This window comes from Lygodium microphyllum, chromosome 2 (genome assembly GCF_053477565.2).
Source record: "Lygodium microphyllum isolate KBCC chromosome 2, Lygodium_microphyllum_v1.1.10, whole genome shotgun sequence".
Lineage (NCBI taxonomy): Eukaryota > Viridiplantae > Streptophyta > Polypodiopsida > Schizaeales > Lygodiaceae > Lygodium > Lygodium microphyllum.
The window spans coordinates 94021300-94042308 of record NC_141136.1 but is presented as its reverse complement, the minus strand read 5'-3'; the positions used below and the strand labels follow the sequence as shown (position 1 = coordinate 94042308).

At 42.2% G+C, this 21009-nt stretch overlaps 1 protein-coding gene across 2 annotated transcripts in view; it reads right to left on the bottom strand.

Annotated features, from left to right (window-relative positions):
• The window catches only part of LOC148040034 (UDP-Glycosyltransferase superfamily protein), a 77190-nt gene that overhangs the window by 29217 nt on the left and 26964 nt on the right, over positions 1–21009 (bottom strand). For both annotated transcript variants that reach the window (XM_087696179.1, XM_087696170.1), the window contains exons 5-6: positions 18527–18700; positions 3926–4178 (exon numbers count right to left, since the gene is read on the bottom strand). In XM_087696179.1, the coding sequence (XP_087552305.1) occupies positions 3926–4178; positions 18527–18700 (427 nt within the window). The remainder of the gene's footprint in view (positions 1–3925; positions 4179–18526; positions 18701–21009) is intronic.

The following is a 21009-nucleotide window of genomic DNA, read 5'->3' as shown; positions in this document are numbered from 1 at the left end:
GGGCCATCTTTGTATCAATTGTTTGGAGCTAAAGAATGTTTTTAACTCTCCTCTTATCCGTTGTGTACTCTCTATCTCTTTCTCATATTTTGTTCGTTGCGCCGTGTAATTTTTACAAGTACATGCATGCATCCGATGCTGAGGACTGTCTATGAACAGCAGGGCAGTAGTAGATATGTGAAAACACAACTATACACGTTGCTGGAAAAGGTTGCCTAGCTGAGAAACAGCAACTGGCAAGCTAGGCGAAATGGTAAAGAAGGTGATCATGACAAAGCTACTCTCAAAACCAGGTTGCCAGGTTGTGAAGACCATCTGGACAGCAGCGGCAGCATTAGGTGGAGTCCCACGAACTGAGATATCCTCTGAATGGGGTGTGGGAGGCAATGGAAGGTGAGAGTGCTAAGGGTAGCTGGCTGGAATAAACGGATTTAGAGATGCACTCACATAGACTCTTATTTATAGAGGATTGGGGTTGCACTTGACCTACTGTCAAAAATAAGCTAAGTAATAATAATAAAATAGCATAATTGGTTTTTGGGACTGTTTTAAGGAGATTAAATTAGGGGTTAATGCATGATAATGAAGGGTACAACCCAAAAATCACTGGCTCGGCACATATATGAACATGGACTGAGGCCAATTATATGAACATGGACTAAGGCCAGTTAGATAATGGGCTCAAGCCACTTAATGTATGCAAACCAGGGCCAAAGCCAAGCAAGTTGATGATGTGGCAAACAGGCCACTAAACTTACTAGGGGATTATTATAAATAAAATAGTGTACTGTACCAATAACTCAATCCCACTTTCTTGCTCTCTCTCTCCTAGACTCGAAGTCCCAAATCAAACAAACAATGAGACATAGTTCTTCTGTCATATGCAAAGGAAAAGGCTCGAACAACATATCCCCATTGCACAACCAGCTCATCTGCAATCCTGTATGTAAAAAAATACTCAAACACAAAAGATAAACACAAATGCACAAGGCACAGAGTGATAATAGTACTCAGATGTGAAAGTAACTTAGAGACAATGAACACGGAAGATGAATGAATAATGAATAATGCAATAAACACCCTATCCAGAGGGAATACAATACCTCGAACTCCTGTGTCTCTGAAGGACTAGGACAAAGAGACGAGTTGGAGAGTGTCACGTACTCTATACAGACGTATTCTATACGGATCCCAAACTGCAACAGGCAGCCTCCAAATGTGATCATCACTTGCAAACATAGATCTACGTGTCTTGATCAGGCTAAACACAACAATTGAAGCTCAAAACAGTGGGCAGCATGTTGAGAATGATCAGGAAGATGATGGCAACAGTTGGGACTATGCTGAGCAAATACAAAACCTTGAACTCCTGTGTCTCTGAAGGACCCGGGCAAGATGAGTTGGAGAGTGTGACGTAATCTGTACGAATATCAAAATGCAGCAAGCAACCTCCGAATGTGATCAGAAGTTGCAAACATCAACCTATGTGTCTGAATCAAATGAGCACGACAATGGCAGCTCAGGAACAGTGGGCAGCAGGCTGAGAATGATCATGAAGGTGACAGCAGCAGCTGGGACTGCAAAACACAGCCCTTAGGCTGCCCCTAGATGGTTGGAAAAGCCAGGAGCTGCACAAGCAGGCTGTAAATGAGTGGTATGCAGCAAATGCAAGTGTCACAGCTCAAAAACTAGTGGCAGTGGCTGGAAGACAGCACAAACAGGTTGAGAAGGAGTCGCCATTGACAAACACCATTGTCTAAGCAGTGATGACTGATCGCTCACCAGGAGCAGGAGCAAGGCTGGCAGCACCACAAACTAAGGTATCTGCCACGGAGGGGTGTAGATGGGTAAAGGAGGACCTGCAATAATGAGATAGGCTGAGTGGAAGGGCAGCCTTCTATCTATAGATAACTGCATCCTCCCAAGTTATGGTTTGGTGTATGGGGGACAAACACTCTCTAGAAAAATTTGGTAACTTTAATGAAAGTTTGGTAATAAACATGTTTTGGGGCTGTTTTAAGGAGCAATCAGTTTGTAGTGCAGTTTTTAGCTCAATACTGTACACTTCTGTGCTCTTCGTCAGCAGAATATGCTTGCTGCCCTGTCCAGGATAGATGTCCACACTACACCACTAGCAGTCCCAAACTACCAACCTCGAAAGCCTATAGTCATCAACCAGAATCTCAGCACCCTCCAACAGTAGCAGATGTGCACACCCACTAAGTAAGGCCAGTAGGAGTTGATGAAGCTCTTTCAGATAAAGAGGGAGAGATGAAGAGCGGACAGGCTGGCCTACCATCCAAAGACTGCCTGGCAACCCAGCTGGTCTTTGCCATGCAGCAACTTGTTCAACATGGCAAGCCACTTCTTGCCTGCCCACATGTGAACTCAGGCCCGAACTTCCTTAAGCAGAGCACCACTAAAAGGGAAGAGGAGGACAAGGTGAGACGATAATGACATATAAGTGGCTAGCCATGCAGTGTTGTTATTTGCTCAAGCTTTATTAGTGATCTTCCTTGCTTCCTTCTTTCTTGGAATGGTGGATGGCTGACTGAAGCCCTTAAGTTGGGTTTGCCCACATTCCCTTAGAATCTACAAGAACTCTTCTCCAAGTAGAAATGCACTATGATAGACATCTTGCAACTACAAGAGATGAGGGCCATAATACACTTGTCTTAAAGTTGTAACTTCTCTTGACCTGAGGTTTCTCCAGAACTAGGCAATCCAAAGTCTTCCTTGTTTCTCTAGATGTACTTGCTTGAAGCCAATTAAATTTGTTGAACAACTTTGTCACTTGAGGATGAGGGGAAGGAAAGAGCATGTGACATCCTCAAGACCATGAACCTAGTGGGAATTAAAATTCTTGTTTTTGACATCATGGTAAGGGCAAAATGTTTCGGCAAGGACCATTTCACCCTTGCAGGTCCTGAACAAAACACCCTTGAAACAGCTGGATAACCTAAAGGACATATATTCAACAGGACCCTTGCAGGTCCTAAATGAAACATCATTGAAACAGCTGGATAATTAGGCTAAAGGACATGCATTCAACAGGGAGCTACACATTTTTCTGAAGTGTGACACCAAGGGTTTCACCTGCAGGCTGAAACATTTTGGCATTGAAGCCCATACACATTTTAGTCCTGGAGAAAACCATTTCACAGTTACCATGCCCTTTGTCTTCATGCGTGGCCTTTACAACAAGCTAAGAAAACCATAAGGCAAAAAGAAAATCACTAATGATTTTAAAAATACATTCAGAATCCTAGGTTCTGAAAACTTATTAAGAATTGAGAGACCTCATTACATTCTTTGGGAAAGTGCTCGGTGCTAGGGTCACCAACAATACTATTGAGGGACCAGGGTACCTGATTATTTACAAAAAAATTTCTGTAGCTTAGATTGCAGCTTAAGCTTAGGAGTTCTGTATGTTTTGGCAGCCTCATATCTTGCAAGGAAAAAGTACAATTCTCTAAGATATGTTTTTCTGAGAAATAAGTGATAAATGATCAGTATGTATCAATCAAGAACTTGAATGAGGTTAAAGATCTAATTACAAAAATCATGGTATGTCTACTCACCATTGTTAAGCTATCTTTAGTTTGGGAAGAATTCAATTCTGAAAATGTTGTATGTGCTGTTCTCTCAGTTGATAATTTAACAGTTGGAAGGTATTGGTATACATGTCATTATATGCAAGAAAGCCTTGAATATGTTTTGATGGGTCAATCAATTATGTAATCAAACTAGAGAAGCAACAATCTTACAATCGAAGATAGAAACTTCAGCTTATCTTGAACCTGTTAGCACAGTGAGTGCTGGTGCTTAAACATTATAATATAACCAAAAGGCACTATTTATCCAGGAAATGAACAGAAGGCACTTGACTAAATAAGAACTTAACGAGTGCTGCTTAGATTTGTACCTCCTGTTTGGATCCAAAAGTGGAAGAAGACCAGAAGCCATCTCTTTGTCATCCTTCATTTGTAAGGAACAAAAAACACGGGCTGCTTGAGTGTCCTTATCCAACACAAGATTTTTCAGGAGACCTGCTTGGCTTGGGGCAATAGCACCTGTTAAAACCATTGAACCTAAGCGAAGCAGCAGCTCACTAAAAACAGTATGTTGCTCCACCATCCACTCTGAGAACCTCCTGTCAGAATAAGCCCTCTTATCACCTGTTAACATAAAGAAGCACAAGAATCCTTTTTTTATCATTGAAGACATAGTTTATATAAGGACAAAGAACTCCAGAAATGGAGAAAGGAAAATGACAAAGGAGAAGTCTAGTTCTAAACCACATATACAAACATTTGCCACCATTGGCTGATCAATACATATTACATACATAAGAGCCAAGATGAGCCAAAAGGTACATAGGACTTTCCATTAGTTTCCAGAACGTGAATGCATAAGACAAAATGCATATTGACCCTGCCATTATACATTTCCCTTTAGTAGTGAATGCATAAGACAAAATGCATATTGACCCTGCCATTATACATTTCCCTTTAGTAGTGGTAAAAGAAGTAGCTGGTAAGTTTTCCTAACATGCAGACATTTACTGCATTATGTTTACTGCAGTATGAAGATATCAAGGGTAATTATATGGACAAGTTCTTTTAGAATTCAAGTATGCTAAACTGTAGGTATGGTTTTAGCTGAGAAAGCCATTGACATTGAAAAATGGACTTTTAAAAAAATTCTGTGCTTTATCAAGCTCCTATTCCATCTTCAGCTAGCCATTTGACAAGTTAACTAGGCTGACACTCATGCAAGCCAGATTATTGTTTGGAAATTATGGAATTTCCAACATGCCTTTCTGATTTGGACTAAGGAAATACGAGTGGAAATGAATGTACACTATATATTAGGGCACTAAAGTACCCTGCCTAACAGGGTAGTCATGTGCAAAGAAAACCCTTCCCAACACCAAAGTGAAAGTGCCCATGCATAAGAGACGGTTCACACCAAAATGACTAAAAGGACACAATAAGTGTAACAAAGCCCCCTAGAGTGAATGATGTGAATGCATATCAATCCGATGACACCCATGCATGTGATCCGGTTCAAGAGCAATCATTCGGGCCATGGTTGTCACATCAAATGGTGTCCGCTTAGTACCACCGATACTAGTATGGTCCTAATTGGACTAATAAATCTTGGACTTACGTTTGATGAAAAAAAAATTAACATATAAAGTCTATACTTAATGTTTGGACTTAAAACATGAATTTAGATTCTTTACTCAAAAGTAAGTGCAAAAGAGAGTTGAAATAAGACTCAAGACTCAATAGTACAAAATGGTAACCACCAACTTTATTATGAGCGAAGTGGCAATCTCATACAAAAAAAGTATACAAAATGGATCATGTAACAAAGATGATCAATCTCATATGACATAGACTCTAGAGTTTAAGTACTCGTATCACTCTCAGCATTGAAGCTAGGAGCATCCTTGTCGACACTTGAGGAGTCATGACGCTCCTCAACAAAATCATCCTCACTAAGTACATTGCTGTCCGCATCATACTCGAGCTCCCTAAGCTCTACATAGAAGGTAGTGATAGGTGTATGTCCATGTGCTGCACTAGGAATGCCTCTCTAGTCACTCCCACGCCTCGTGTAGCACCTAAGGGCTTCACAATCACCACAGGTAGCTAGTGTCGATATCAAAGTAAAAGCTCCACCACTGGTGGCGTGAAAGCAAACACCACCACACCATATGTACAAGTGCAAGAGACCCATCAGTCTATCTCCTCGAGCTCCAAACAAAGATCTTTAAGATTTGCTCCTCCTCCAAGTCCCTCTCATGAGTCACAATTTTTAAGTGTGCTTACAAGAGCTTGAGCCCATCTACATTAACCTATCCATTTTTAAAAATAAATAACTTAGACTAAATAAATAAAATATCTCTAAATATGTTGCACGATTCAGTTCATGAATAAACTAACAAGTACATAGATATGGTATACCTGTCTTGCCATAGGCATCTCATGCATGCTATGTAGCATGCGTATATTGGAGCAATAATTTATTATCGCTCCATTGTCTTATGCTAAGCTTGTTGCGAGTTTGTGTGAATAGAGGGAATAGACGGACAAATTCCTATCACATGCACTTGACAAGCAATCCTAAAGCACATAGGAAAAGAAAACAGATTTAAACTTTAAAAATCAAACTTGCAACTAAAATCAATTTAAAAGAATTAAGAGGTTAGAGATTTTGTGGCAAACCTGCACAAGAATACGTAAAGCCACTTTTTGAAGGTGGGGCAATTGGTAGCCAAACAACTCCCACCAAAAAAGAGGCTTCACCAATGAATCCCTCTTCCAACAAATTGTGGAAGTGAAAGCGGTGCCCCTTTGATCAATATAGTTTATGAGCTCTTGGAAGGAGGCACCAAGGTACTCTTCCACCAAAGTCTTCAAAAGACATCACAATTGGCAAGGACATTAACATTCATAAATAGAGAGGACTTCTTGAATGCGGGATGCAAGAGTGCCACAAACCCATGGATGGATCACTTCATCCACTCTCATCTTTTCTTCATCAAAAAGAGAATATCATCTCTTTTTGGTGCAGCATCCAAGATGTCACTACAAAGGTATAAACAATGTGATTTCTAAAAAATAAAAGAACTTTGAATCATGATAAACCAAAAAAATTTAAAAGGGATTACCATAAAAAAGAAGTCCCCCCATCCAAGATGGGCAATGCTTGTATCTCTGTTATTGCCTCTACCATAAGATGATAGAGGAGGCCGATAGTAGACCCCTCCATGTCAGTCATGCAAAGCACCTTGTATAAGGGAGTAGCGGCAATGACAATGCCTCTCACATCCATCCAAAATTCCTCCTCCAAGCAAAGCCGTTGAACGGCCTTTGCTTCTACTTGACTCAATGAGAACTCTCCTTCAAGCCACTCCTTAAACTTGTCGGAGATGACCATCTTTAGAAGCTTGTTGCGAACATCGTGTCGGGTATTTCACTCATGCATCACTTACGCCTACGATCACATAGGAGTGTCGATGATCGGTAGAACATTGGGGCACTTTTTACTCTCGCTAGGAGAGGTTTCTTCCCCCTAACTTATAGTATTATTTCGTATGTGCTTATGACACACTTACGAGCACTTACCGTATTCGAGTGTGAACACCCCCTACAACCCTAAGATTTAAGGGTTGTACCACTCTCTGAGTCTATTGCATCGGGTGTCGTGCTTCACTCTCACACTATCTACTGTTTTCTGTGCTGAGCTTCGATCCTGCCGTCCTCTCTCACATTTGGTATCAAAGCATTGGCTCTGTTCTGCTGAGTGCAGTTCAGCTCAGCTCCGCTCAGTCTTTGGGAGCTACTGGCTCAGTCCAACACTATTCCCTGTGGCCATTGGCCACCCCGGTCAGTTTCAGCACTACCTGCAGCTCGACCTACTTCTTGAAGCCGTCTAGCCAGACGCCTACTGCCCCGCCAGTCCAGACTGCACACGCTCTGCACGTCGATAGTCACCTTGCCTGGACTAGTGCTCGCCCCCTATGCTGCGCCACCTGCCAAACTGCTGCACGCCTCACTTGTGCCTACCTTCAGCGCCGCCTGCAGTCGCTAAGCCTGTCAGTATCGGCCTGACGTCCCCTGTTCGCCCATTGACTGCACCACTATGCCGTTCGTCACCTGTCGTGCCCCTGGTATCACAGCCTTCAAACGTCCTGCCAGCTACTGCACGCTCTGCCCATTAGTCACACCGCCTGACATCTGCCTGAGACTGCCTCACCATGTCAGTTGCAGATAGCCCATCTGAAGCGCCAATCAATCCGCCTGACATCTGCCTGAGACTGCCTCACCATGTCAGTTGCAGATAGCCCATCTGAAGCCACCAATCAACCCGTAATTTTTCTTTTTTTTATTTTAATTCCGGCATAAATTTCCGGAAGCAGGGGTTCCTACGCAACAAGCATAGCATTCAGAAACGTGTCTGAGACACTTTGGATGCAAATTTCTTGGACACATTCATCAAAAATTTTGGGGCTTTTATGTTTTCTGAGGACATTGGCATACACACTGTAGTGACAGTCACAAAAAAAACTATTTTGAACAAATTTAAGGCAGGAAATTTTGGGGATTTTACCGGTACAGTGTTGCCGAACACTAACTGCACATTGAATTGCGTGCATTACACACAGTTTTGACAAAGTGCACCTCTATACACTAATTGCAGAAAGTTATTTCCTGCAATTTTTGGAAATTTTCGGATTTCCAGTATGGTTCTGCTTTGACATCGCTCTTTTACTTTTTCTTGGTAATTGATAATCATGGAAAATCAAGGAGGAGATGTCTTCACCTAGTATCCAAAGAGGACAGATTGGATGGAAATAACTATTCACTTTGGTCCTTCATGATGACGAATGTACTTGTGGACAAAAATCTTTGGGATTATGTCAGTGGAGAAGAAGCTCGACCTAGAGTTGTGGCTCCAACTACTCCTCCTCTAGGAGGACGTGCACAACGGGCACCTCAACATGCTCCACTTCAGCCACTTCCACAAAGATCAACAGCTCAAAAAGCATGGCACAGGCTTTGTCACTGATTGCATTGGCAGTTCAACAATCAATCATCCCCCACATTCGTTCAGCAGCTTCTTCACGAGAAGCTTGGCCAACTTTGAAGTAGATGTTTGCAGACAGAATGAGACTCGCATCTCTTTCTTAAAGAAAGAGCTAGAGACATTGAAAATGGATCAAGGTGATTCTATTTAGGATCACTTGAACAAAATTCAAGACTTGCGAGAGGAACTCATGAATGTTGATGAGTACTATTCGGATGCACAGATGATATCTACAACTTTGAACTCATTACCTCCTTTGTACTTGGCTTTTCATACGGCCTTAAACCTCACCATGAAGATTGCCGCACAGCCAATCACTTTTCTTCAGCTAGTGAGTTTGCTTCTAGAGGAGGAGCAAACAAGAAGAAATAGTGGTGTGGATGCTATAGCCTCTGAGCAGGCTTTTATGGCTAGACAGAAGGGCAAAGGCAGCCATGTGAAGAATGCTCCACAGAGTTATGGGACTTGTGGCACCTCACAGGCAAACAAAAAACAAGGGGGCACGCAAGCCAAAAAAGGCAAATGCCATTATTTCAAAAAGCTAGGCTACTACATCACTGAGTGCAGGAAGCGAATCGCCAAGGAGGAGGAGTCAGGAATGTTTATTTCTGATGCTCCTTCCACTGCTATTGAGTCCGCATCCTTTGTTGCAGACAGGGACTATTGTTTTTACACATGCAGTTATGACACCTCTTAGGCAAATTGAGCATTTAGCTCTACTGAGGATGCAGGCACTAGGTTTTTCGACAGTGGTGCTTCTAGGCATATTACATCTCGCAGAGATTTATTTGCTTCTGTTAGTGTTGCTCTAGTTGGCAAGTCTATACAGTGTGCCAACAATGCATCATACCCTGTTCGAGGTATTGGGGAGATTGTGCTCACAACCATTGATGGCTCTATTCTCCGCCTACAAGGTGCTTTATTTGTGCCAAGCATAAAGAAGAATTTGCTATCTATTTTTTCTTTGGCACGTTGTGGATTGCAGGTCACATTTGAAGATGACAGAAGCATGGTGAGAGACAACGAACACATGGCTTTGGTCTTGACAGGCACTTTATGTCATGGGTTATACGAGTTGGATGCTCTTTCAGTTGATCAGTCAGTGTACTTGGCATCCACTCTTACTTCTGCTATGATACAGGCAGAGTTATGGCATGCTAGGATGGGGTATGTGAACTTTGGCAGCTTGATGCTCTTATAGCGTACGTAGATGCTAGATGGATTACCTCTACTGGAGAGACCTCCTGAGCACTTGTGCAAAGGATGTATTTTGGGAAAAATGCATCGTTTTTCATTTCCCCATGATGTTGCTTTTAGAGCAACAACCAGGTTGCAGTTAGTGCATTCAAATGTATATGGGCCTATGCAGACAAAGTCATTGGGAGGATGTTACTATTTTGTGACTCTTATTGATGACTTTACTCACTTTTGTTGAGTCTACTCCTTGGTCAAAAAGTTAGAAGTGTATTGGCTTTTATTGCACTTGTTGAAAACCAATCTAATTGTAAAATTAAGACTCTCTGTTCAGACCGAGAGGGGAAATACATGTCCTCTATGCTGAATTCTTTTCTGAAGCAGAAGGGCATTGTCCATCAATGCACTACTGCTTATACTCCACAACAGAATGGGGTTGCAGAGAGGAAGAATCAGTCACTCATGGAGATGGCCAGATGTATGCTAAAGGCAAAGAGCTTGCCTCATAGTTTTTCCTTTTGAGGATTGGAACAGCCGAAAACCTTCTATTGGACACTTTCGTACCTTTGGGTGCCTTGCATATGCACATATTCCAAAGGTGCTCAGAAAAAAGTTGGATGACAGGCTGCTGCCCATCACATTTGGTGATTCAGCTGCAATTTCAGCAAGTGAACTCAATGTTCAGCCAGCTGCTCCTTTGGAAAATGCAGAAAATCAGCCATTGGCTGATCTGAATATTCAGCAAAGTGCTGAAACTGAAATTCAATAAAAGCTTATGCACAGTCAGGAGGCAAGACAAATGCCTAGATGGTATTTACAAACTATGAAAGATAGTCATCTGGATGCACCCATGGCTGGTCGTACTAGAAGGCAAGCTCGTATGCATGATACTGCACATACCATGGAGTTTGTTATGGCAGCAAGCACCCTTGATGATGAGGAGCCTAAAAGTTTTGAAGATGCACAACAGAGTGTACATTGGATGGCAGCAATGCAAGCTGAATTGGATTCTATCACTAAGAATCAAACATGGGATTTGGTGTCTTTGCCATTTGGGAAGAAAGCCATTGGAACAAAATGGGTCTACAAGCTGAAACAGAATGCAAATGGATCCATTGACAAATACAAGGCAAGGCTTGTAGCTAAAGGCTATGCACAGAAGAAAGACACAGACTATGAGGAGACATTTGCTCCTACTTCCCGTATGACGACCATCAGGTCTATGGTTGCATTGGCTGCTCATTATGGATGGACTCTGCATCAGTTGGATATTAAACTGCATTTTTACATGGGGAACTTCATGAGGAAGTATATGTACAGCAGCCCATTGGTTTTGCGATTGAGGGCTTGGAACACTTGGTTTGCAAGCTGAAAAAAGCTTTGTATGGTTTGAAACAAGCTCCTAGACCTTGGTATTCAAAGATAGATGCTTTCTTGCTTAGCCAAGGATTCATAAACAGCTCATCTGAGTCTACTCTTTACCTATGTAAAGAGGGGGGATCCATGCTGATCATTTGTCTTTATGTTGATGATCTCTTGCTTACAGGGACACATGCTGATCAGATTTCAGCATTTAAACAAAATTTGCAGCAAACTTTTGACATGTCACACTTGGGGTCTTTGCATTATTACTTGGGCATTTAGTTCATACATGATGCTAGAGATATTGGGTTATCATAGTCAAGATACATTAGTAAACTTCTTGAGATGTTTGGCTTACAGGATTGCAAGCCAGTCTGTACACCAATGGAACCTGGACTAAAACTGTCATTACATGATGATAGTGATTTGTTTGATATACACACATATGCTCTAACAATTGGATGTCTTATTTACTTATGCAACACTAGACTGGACATACAGTTTGCAGTTTCAGCCCTGAGCAGATATATGCATCAGCCACGCATGTCACATTGGCAAGCTGTTAAGCCTGTCTACTTGCAAGGTACAAGATCTCTTGGATTGCTTTATGCCATGTGGCAAACATCTTCACCAAAGCTCTTCATCGTGAAAATTTTGAAGCATTTCGCAATGCTTTAAATTTGATCTCCTTTGGTGGCAGATGATCCTTGTACTCTTGATCACTCTTCACTCCAGGGGGGTTTGTCAGGTATTTCACTCACGCCTCACTTACGCCTATACTCACATAGGAGTGTCGATGATCAATAGGACACTGGGGCAATTTTTACTCTCGCTAGGAGAGGTCTTTTCCCCTAGATTTACGGTATTATTTCGATGTGCCTATGACACACACTTATGAGCACTTACCGTGTTCGGATGTGAACACCCCCTACAACCCTAAGGTTTAAGGGTTGTACCTTGTACTTTCAGTTTACACTCTCTGAGTCTATTGCATCGGGTGTCGTGCTTCACTCTCACATTGTCTACTATTTTCTGTGCTGAGCTTCGATCCTATCGTCCTCTCTCACACATCGTAGAGATGCTTAAGAAGCCACATGGTTGCAAAGTATGTCTTCGAAGCCGTCTTCAACTCTAAGTCCGAGTAAGATTGATAAACCGCAAGAACTTGGACCTTGGCTGACGAAACCACCGATTGTATAAGTACCATCCACAATCCTCTTCATCCACTCCAACTTACCTATATCTTCCATAAGAAGATCTAGGCAGTGTGTGGCACATGATGTTCATACTATGGACGAAAACTTCCCCTCAAGTTTCCATCCTATAGAGACACAATAAGAGGCATTGTGTGTGACAACTTGCACAAGGTTTTGCAGATCAACCTTGAAGATCACACATAATGAAGCTTGCAAGTAAACAAATCAATTACCTCAATGATGGCTTGCCATATTTGCCGATACATAAAGAAGCTCGTGGTTCTCCTTCCCCTTGTGTTGGCATCCACTGCTCATAGGAGTTATATATCTAGCAGACAAGAGACAAGGATGTTGATAGTCCCTCTTTTTTAACGGTCGCTCCATCCATCGAATAGGATAAAGTATTTGTACTTCGCCCAATTGGCACACATGGGCTCAAGTGACTTATCAATCCTCTCTCTCTCCACATCAAGTTTGCTTGTATGCATATCATGGTATGTGGCATTGTACCATCCCTCGCATGGACCGACGGCGGTAATGGCTTTCATCATGGAGGTTTGGATCTTAGAGTAATACTTGTGTTGAATTTCTCCTTCGCTCCCTTGAAGTAGGCACAATACAAGTGAAAGGTGCCATTGGTGATTGGGTGTATGGGGAGAGAGAGAGAAGAAGGGGGAGGAGGGAAAGCGAACAAGGTAGAAGTCACTGCCATGATAGCATCAAGAGAGATACTATATGATCTTGCTTGACACGGGAAGCCTCCATGTTGATAGAATATCAAATCTCGTAAAAAGATGAAACCACGAAAGAATGGTGCACATTCCATGTCTCTGGCCCAGGAAGAACAGAAACAAACCTGCATGTTAGCACTTCATTGACATACAAAACCCTGCAAGAGAGATTAGAATCTGCAAAACAGAGGTTAGTAGTGAGGTGCTCCAAAGCAAAACAAAACAAAAAAGTGAAGCTAAATGAAAGATGTGCATTGTGTATATGAGTGAATACAACAGTAGACTAAAGAAGGAAAAACTAAGGATGTGTCCACCATCGCATTTTTCCATTAGCAGGTCTTTGCCAATGAAACACAGAGCAAGGTGGGAAAGGATGCCTAGGATAGGGTGCAAAAGGAGACCCCAGATTCGATACAAATAGTGCAATGGGTGAGCAACCAACAAACCAATCGACTAATTCTCCAAGGATACTAAAAGATATAGGTTGCTCAGGCTATCAGTGTGCCACATGTCCAATGGAAATTGTGCCAAAAAGAGCGGATGGGGCAACAACAAGAAGCATAGCCCCCACTGGATTCTCCAGTAAGAGTGGAGACAATCGCAATGGTCTATTGGGGTGTCTTAGGTGTGGAAGAACCTAGGCCTTGGTACAACACTTCTCGTCCACATGGCTCAAGCTCTAGCAATGTGTGCAAAACCTATTCTTTTTGGGAAGTTGTTGCCAAATGAGTTTAGTTTCTTTAGTTCCGTCTGAGGAAGGGTGTCACCTTTGTTTTGAGTTGCCTTTGAAACTTGAGAGTTCTTGCCACCTCTAATTTTCCCTTACAAAGAAGAGGCAACCAAACCCCTCTTTGAATAAGAATATGGAGAGGACTTACGGTGGACTTGATCATACAACCTCACAGAAGAATGTGGAGAGGACTTGCGATGGACTTGATCATACAACCTCACATAACACAAGAACTAACATTCAAACTCATAGAAGATCGACAAGCAGGACAACGAGACGATGTGTTGGATAAAGTGGAAATACTTTTTTGAAAGCTTATTCAAAAAGAATGTAACCTAATCGTCATCTAACTTCGATGAGCTAGTAGTGCAAAACTCGGTGAGTAATCACTTATATTTAGCCAACTCAACTTTCAAATCATTCCCTTTCTTAATGAAAAACTCCTGAAGCTTAAAGTTGAGATTGATACAAGGTGCGATCTCACACCGCATAGCAGTCAATGAGATGACTCCAACACTCAAAAACGAGGGAAAAATGTTGTAACTAACAGTGGAAGTCAAGAAGCAACCCCTACATTAACTCAACATTGGATGTGGCATTGCGGGCTCTCCATTGATGGATGTGACCTGAGTGAGCCAATTGAGGATCTGGCATAAGCTCTAGACCAACAACTAGGTCCCAAAGACCCCTAGATTCAAGCAATTGTTGCGTGAAGTTCCATCGAGTGGCGAAATTCAACCCATTAAAACGAGTCTTATCTGTAAAGGCATTCTTGGCCATGGCAACAAACTCTTGTCTTCTCATAAACCTTGAAAAAGGAGAAGAAAGTGAAGATAAAGGTGAAGCGCCATCTTCCTCATTGACTACAAAGAGCCTCTTCAGGGCCTCTAGTGATAGAGAAGCCTAAAAAGACATCGTGGGATCCCAAGAAGGAGTCTAAGACATTGTGAAATGGTTACATGTCATCTATGTATCCCGCACAAAACCAAGCCTCCACAATACCACAGGATACTCTTTAAAACAACACCAGCTCTAATACCATGTGAAGATATGCCAAGGTTTGCATTGAGAAAACACAAAATGTATGAATGCAACTAAACCACAATAACTCAAATAGTAACGCAATAGACACATACCCTAAACACAAAACTCAAAACGCAAAAACACAAATACAAACAAAGAGAGAAGAGAACTCTCACGTGAATGTAGTAAATGAATGTAAGAGTGCACATAATGCTCGAGGGCAAAGTAGTGACAGTAGATGTCCACTGGACAAATCCCAAGTGCTGACATGCAGCACCGTAACACTGATTGAAAGCTGAAAACTACACCCAAAAGCTGTAAACAGCAGGGCAACAGCTTAGAGGAGGTGTATCAAATGCAGTACAGACCTGCATTGTCAAAAACGGCAGCAATCCCATGTCCAGATAGGAGCAAATCAGCAGGACAGCCAGCTGGAGCTGCAATCCCAAGCTGTTTGGGGCATTTGATGCAATCGCCAGCAGCAAGAGCAGTTTGCCAGGCAGCGGTGGACAGATTGATGATGATGTGGCAGCAGTCATGAAGGCTGGACAGCCACTGAGTGAAGACTGATGGCTGATATTTGCACATAGAAGTGAGAAACCTACACAAAAGGATAGGTTTGAATGGCAAGCAGCCTATCTATTTATAGATGCAGAATCCTCCCAAATTAGGGTTTTGCATGTAGAACACAAACTCTCTAGGACCACTCCCTAATGTCACTTTTTGTCATTTACATGTTTTGGGGCTGTTTTAAATATCTAATCAGTATGTAATGCATTTTTAGCTCAACAACTTGCACACAATACACACACAAGCTACATCCACAAAACTTCAGGTAAATTGGAGTTTTTCATGATTGCCATGCAAGATATGCTTCAAAAGAGCATCGACTTTGATACTACACAGAGATACACTAGGGTTTGCAGAGAAAACATTGAGTGTGTATGAACATGACAAACAAACATTTAACTCAGACAAGAAAGCTTAAGAAGCAAAGATTATCCAACAACCGTCATCCTCCATGTATAGAACGCAAGTGCAATCCAAGCACCAACATTGGAGTAGGATGATCTCAAGGAGCTGAGGAGAAGGCTGGAATTTCCAAAAGCAGCAAACTCTTAGCATTAAAAGGGCATTTTCTCTAGCATTGCAAGTCTTCCATAAAGTTTGAGACATCTGCGCTAGTGGGGATGCTCAGGGTGAGGGTTGTTGCTTCGGTGGGACTTCGGTGGGAGGCACCAGGAGGGTTGGAATAGGTTGGATGGGAGCCTTGCCTTTGCCCTCAGTGACAGTCGGCGGCACGATTTTTGGCACCTACGTGCTGGAATCGGACCCCTCTTCTCTGGGCGGGTTTATAGCCCCTAGGTCATCTGCCTTGCTTTGCTGTTGGATTGACCGGCATGTAGCTTCGGCCAAGTCTTCCTCCTCCTTCCTTCTTAGCTCCTCCTCTTCTTCAGCAGCTCTTCTCTCCCTCTCTTTCTCTGTTTTCCTAGACTCTTCTTTTGATCTATCTGATTCCTGTTTTTTCTTCTTCTCCCTCTCTTTGGCCTCCTTGAGGGATTCCCTCTTTGCCCTCTCTAAATCCTCTTTCTTTTTTTTCTGGCCTTCGTCCCGCTTCTTCTTTTGTGAAGAAATTCGACCCTTAAACAAGGCTTGTCACTAAACGCATCTTGGCTGTAGCAACCGGAGTGTGAATGCCGAGTGATTGATAGAGAGGCAGCGATGGGGACTATAGTACATGTGGGTATTTTAACCAAAGTGCCCAACATGCATTGGTGAGGTATGAGTGGATCCAACTATGTGCTTGGGCTGATTAGTCATAGGGCATGGTCATCATATGAATACCCATAGCCACACTGGGTTTAAGGCGGTGCCCTCACTTGCCAGTAGAGAGTAGGTACAGTGTGCACAGGTGGCAAACAATGATCAAGTATGAATGTTGAACTAGGTCAAAACAAAAGAAAACTCCATTTAAAAAAAGAAGACAACGAACTAAGTCCTATAGGAGTGTTCATTATTGTTGTGATCGTTGCTGGCCCATTGGCAATCATAGTAACACCTTTGGTCTGATGTCTTGTTTTCACTAAGGTGAACTGTTGGGCAACTCAAAAAAAGATATCCATCACCTCTATGATCCTGATAGGTCCATGTCATATGGGTAATCGAGAGTGACACCCTTGGCCCAATCCCCTTGGTCTCTTTTGGGGTCAAACCTTTTGGATCAAGATTAGAGTCTTCTCTTCACTCTCTTTGATCACCCTTTTTAAGCCTAAGAGGGGGGTGTTGAGCTACCTAGATTTGCCTTCTAAATAATCATATTTTTTGGTTTGTTAAAGAGTCCCAAAAAGGCCTTTTTGTTTTTTATATAAATAGGACGTAGTGTGCACGTCACTTTTATATCATATTCCTACATTCAGTATTAAGCCCTCCATCACCTTAATCATCATTATCTTCATTATGTGCTTCTACTACTTCCTACAGTTCCCAAACAGCTTCCCTCAACCATGCACTGCTGCACTGAGGTGATCTGAAGAAGGTCTCATTCTAATTGGGTCAGTAGCCAATGGGGGTCTCCCAGTGGGTAATTGGCTGGCTCGAATGCAGCAGGATGAGATCTGCCAGCACTGTACACGAGAGTGCCTAGAGAGCCTGAAGCACTATCTTTGGTCATGCGAGGCAACCCAACTGGTATGGAGAGGGACTTGCAAGATTCTATGCTGGACAGAGCCTAGCCTCATGTATATCACCAGGAGAAGCAAGTGCTAAAGCCCAGCATTGCAATTGGAATTCTCAATGTTCATTGGAAGCCTTGCCAGGGTGGCATATTTGAGAGGCCTGCTGCTGACTGGTCTTTAGCAGAAAAGTCCATCTATGTACACCAGTTGGCACAGCCCTAGTCTTCCATTATTTACTCCCTTTATTGTTGAGGGCAACTGCAAAGAGACTCTCAGCACCAACAAGAGCTCAGACAATACTTAAAACTTCACCTTTAGCATCACCATAGTTTGTTTTTCACACTAACAGATGGTAAATTCACAGGTGTTATATGAACCCTTCGTGGCCTCTCCCCTCACATCTAGACCACTCTTGACGGGCTTTGTACCTACGTGATGAAGACACTTCTGTTACAGCAATGACACTTAGCCCACATACTTCATTTTAATTTGAGAGACATAATCAGCCATAATTATTTTACCAAAACATTTTATCAAGAAATGCATCTCTCCCATGTGCTAAGAGGCAACCCTGCAATCTCGCCTATCTTGGTAACTTTGCTGGCACTCACTTAGAAAGACAAACATCCTTACTTGTTGAAGCAAAAAAGAGCAGTTTATATGTCTACAAAGTTCGCAAGAAATCATAGGCAGTCATATTGTTCATGTGTTCATATCCTTCTAGCAATTTCAAGAACCCAGAAAGGATAATTAACTAGAAATTTTGAGCTGAGGATTGATTAAGACTATATGATCTAGTTAAGTCTATTTCTAATGAGACATTCTAGCAACATGCAGAACCTTGAACGGCAATGACACACCTTTCTTAGGAAAACAAAGTCCTGCAAATGAACATTTTTACCCACTAGTTAGACTGCAAAACTGCAACATCTTTTAAACTTGGCGAACTTCATAAGATTCAAAGAACATTTCCATTTAAGCAGAGTGCGCTCCTGCAAGAACAGCTAACCCCACCTGTCTTTCCCCTGAGCACTTCCAACTGGCGTTGCAACACCTCACGTTCTGCTTCATTTGCATCTGCTTCTGCTTCTAATAGATGTATTCTTGCAATTAATAGCTCTTTCTCTCTTTCAGTTTTTTCAAGCTCCTCTACAGCAGTCACACGTTGTTTGTTCAAATACAGCATATCTGGCCAAAAAGTCCAATTTCAGCATTTGTGTGTCAGGAACATGCCTTCATGATTGAAAAAATAAAAGATAAGTATACTTCCCCTTCAGTGGAAAAGAGTGCTAACTAATCTCCTACACCATAACTATGTGCAAACAAATACAGAGTCTCTTGTTGTCACAACCTAATCAATGATGTTCTCTTTTGCTGGGATCATCTGACATCCTTGTGATAAGTTAAAAACAGCAAACTTCCACTTCTCAGCTCTAGTTTTAAAGCACTCCTAATCCTTTCTGTTGCACCACTTTGTTCAAGGGAAAGTAGCAACCTTTTGCTTAGAGAATGAGTAACTAAACATACAGGCATCACTGCTAGATCAGGGGGACATACACTAATGACTACAAGCCCAAGAAATCTATGTCATCAGTCAAATTTATTCACAAAGATTACCCAGTTTTTTATTGTTGTATAGAGGTGTTACCATTCTTTGAGCTGTTGACACATTTTCATGCTCTCCTAGCGCCTAAAGTTAGTTCTCTGTGTACTTACAGAGCACAATTCAAGATAACACTGTTACAGGGTTGGCAATTTGCTCCTCCGCTGCCTTTTTGCTTCAGGAAATGTTCTTAGTGCATGAATAGAAGCTAGAACACATTTCAATGTATTAGACACACACCCGAGGTACCATTTCTGCTCTTTTTCCCAATAATTTAAGAAAACCCAACACTTTAAAATAGCAATAAACAGAATCCATGCATGGGATCAGCTTTTACAAAGCTCATACTTGAAACACATGAAGGGCAAAACATCTAGGCAATTGTGCGGCATGATGCCCTTCTATTAGAAACGAAACAAGTCTCTGTGATGTGGCATGTGTGGTGGCAACACATGCACACACCTTGTAAAGGAAGTCTAATTCCTATACAGGGAGCACCATGTATGTTTCATCTATAAGCTTGTCAAGATGTAGCTCATCCTGCTCCCCACTCTCGTTAGATCAGGAGTATTATGCTTAATCTTGTTATGTTTATTTCTTAATCTCTTTGCCTATCAATAATTATACATTATTTCAATTCCAACTATGCCAACAATTGGTATCAGAGCACAATGCTCTTGGTCCCATTCCGCTAATAGCTCTGTGACTTACGCCTAATACCCATTGTGACTTACGCCTAAAGGGACTTACTCTTTTCTGCTTACACTCTTGTGACTTACTCAGATTGAATGCAAGAAGAAGCAGAAAAGAGTAAGTCACAAGAGTGTAAGCACGACACAATGGGTATTCGGTACAGTGACGAATGTACAACTTTTTAGGTGTAGATAATATATAAAGTACAAGAGTGTAAGGGTGTGTTCACACCCAAACACTGTAAAAGGCACAGTGAGCCTTTATTCCCAACAGGATAATGGTCTTGTCACATTGACTAAGGTCAAAACCCAAGATTACCCTATAGATGTTCTCACTAAGAGTCTTGCAAAGGCTCAACATGAGCATTACATCCGATTAGTGGCAGTTGGCTAGCTTAGAGGTACCATCAAACTAGTATCAGGGCAGATGACTGGTGTGAGAAGAAGGACAACACGCTCAACATGCGACAGACTAGCGTGAAAAGACGGACGACAAGCTCGCAAGCTCCACATTGTTACAGACCTGCGGCGGTCAGAGGCAACTCAAGCGGACGGTAGGCTCGACATGCAACAGGCAGGCAACCGACTCAATGTTGCAAGCAACAAGCTCCACGCGCTCCACATCGATGGGCGACAGGTCACAGGCCTGTCGGCAAGCAGCAGGACAAACCGAGTGACACTAGGCAGTAGATTCGATGGGCCCCTTGTCACCACCAAGAAAGGCTTGTCCTGTTTTTTTTTAATCTTCATTTTCAGCCATTCTTTTGTCTTCCCTTTGCCAAGCATTCGCACACACAAGCACAATGTGTAATTTTGCCCAAGAAAATTAGGGCTTTTCTCCGATTTGGGGACTTCAGTGCAAGATGAGACAATCCGATTCAGAAATTGCACATTTGGTGCACATTTGACCGAGAAATTTTGGGGCTTTTCACATTTTAGTGGAATTTCTTCGATTTCACTCAAATTCGTACACTCCGAACCCAAGAAAATTGGGGCTTTTGCAAAATCCCTTCAATTTGTGCATCAAATGTCTTGTATATGCACTTGGGTACATGTATTGATGCAATCTGGAAAGATTGCCCTTTAAAAATTTGGGCCTTTTGATCGAAATTGTCAAATTTGTGCCCATTAATGCTTTTGGAGTAGAAATTGCAATGAAATTTTGGGGATTTCATATGCAATTGGTGCCTTGGTCTCTAAAT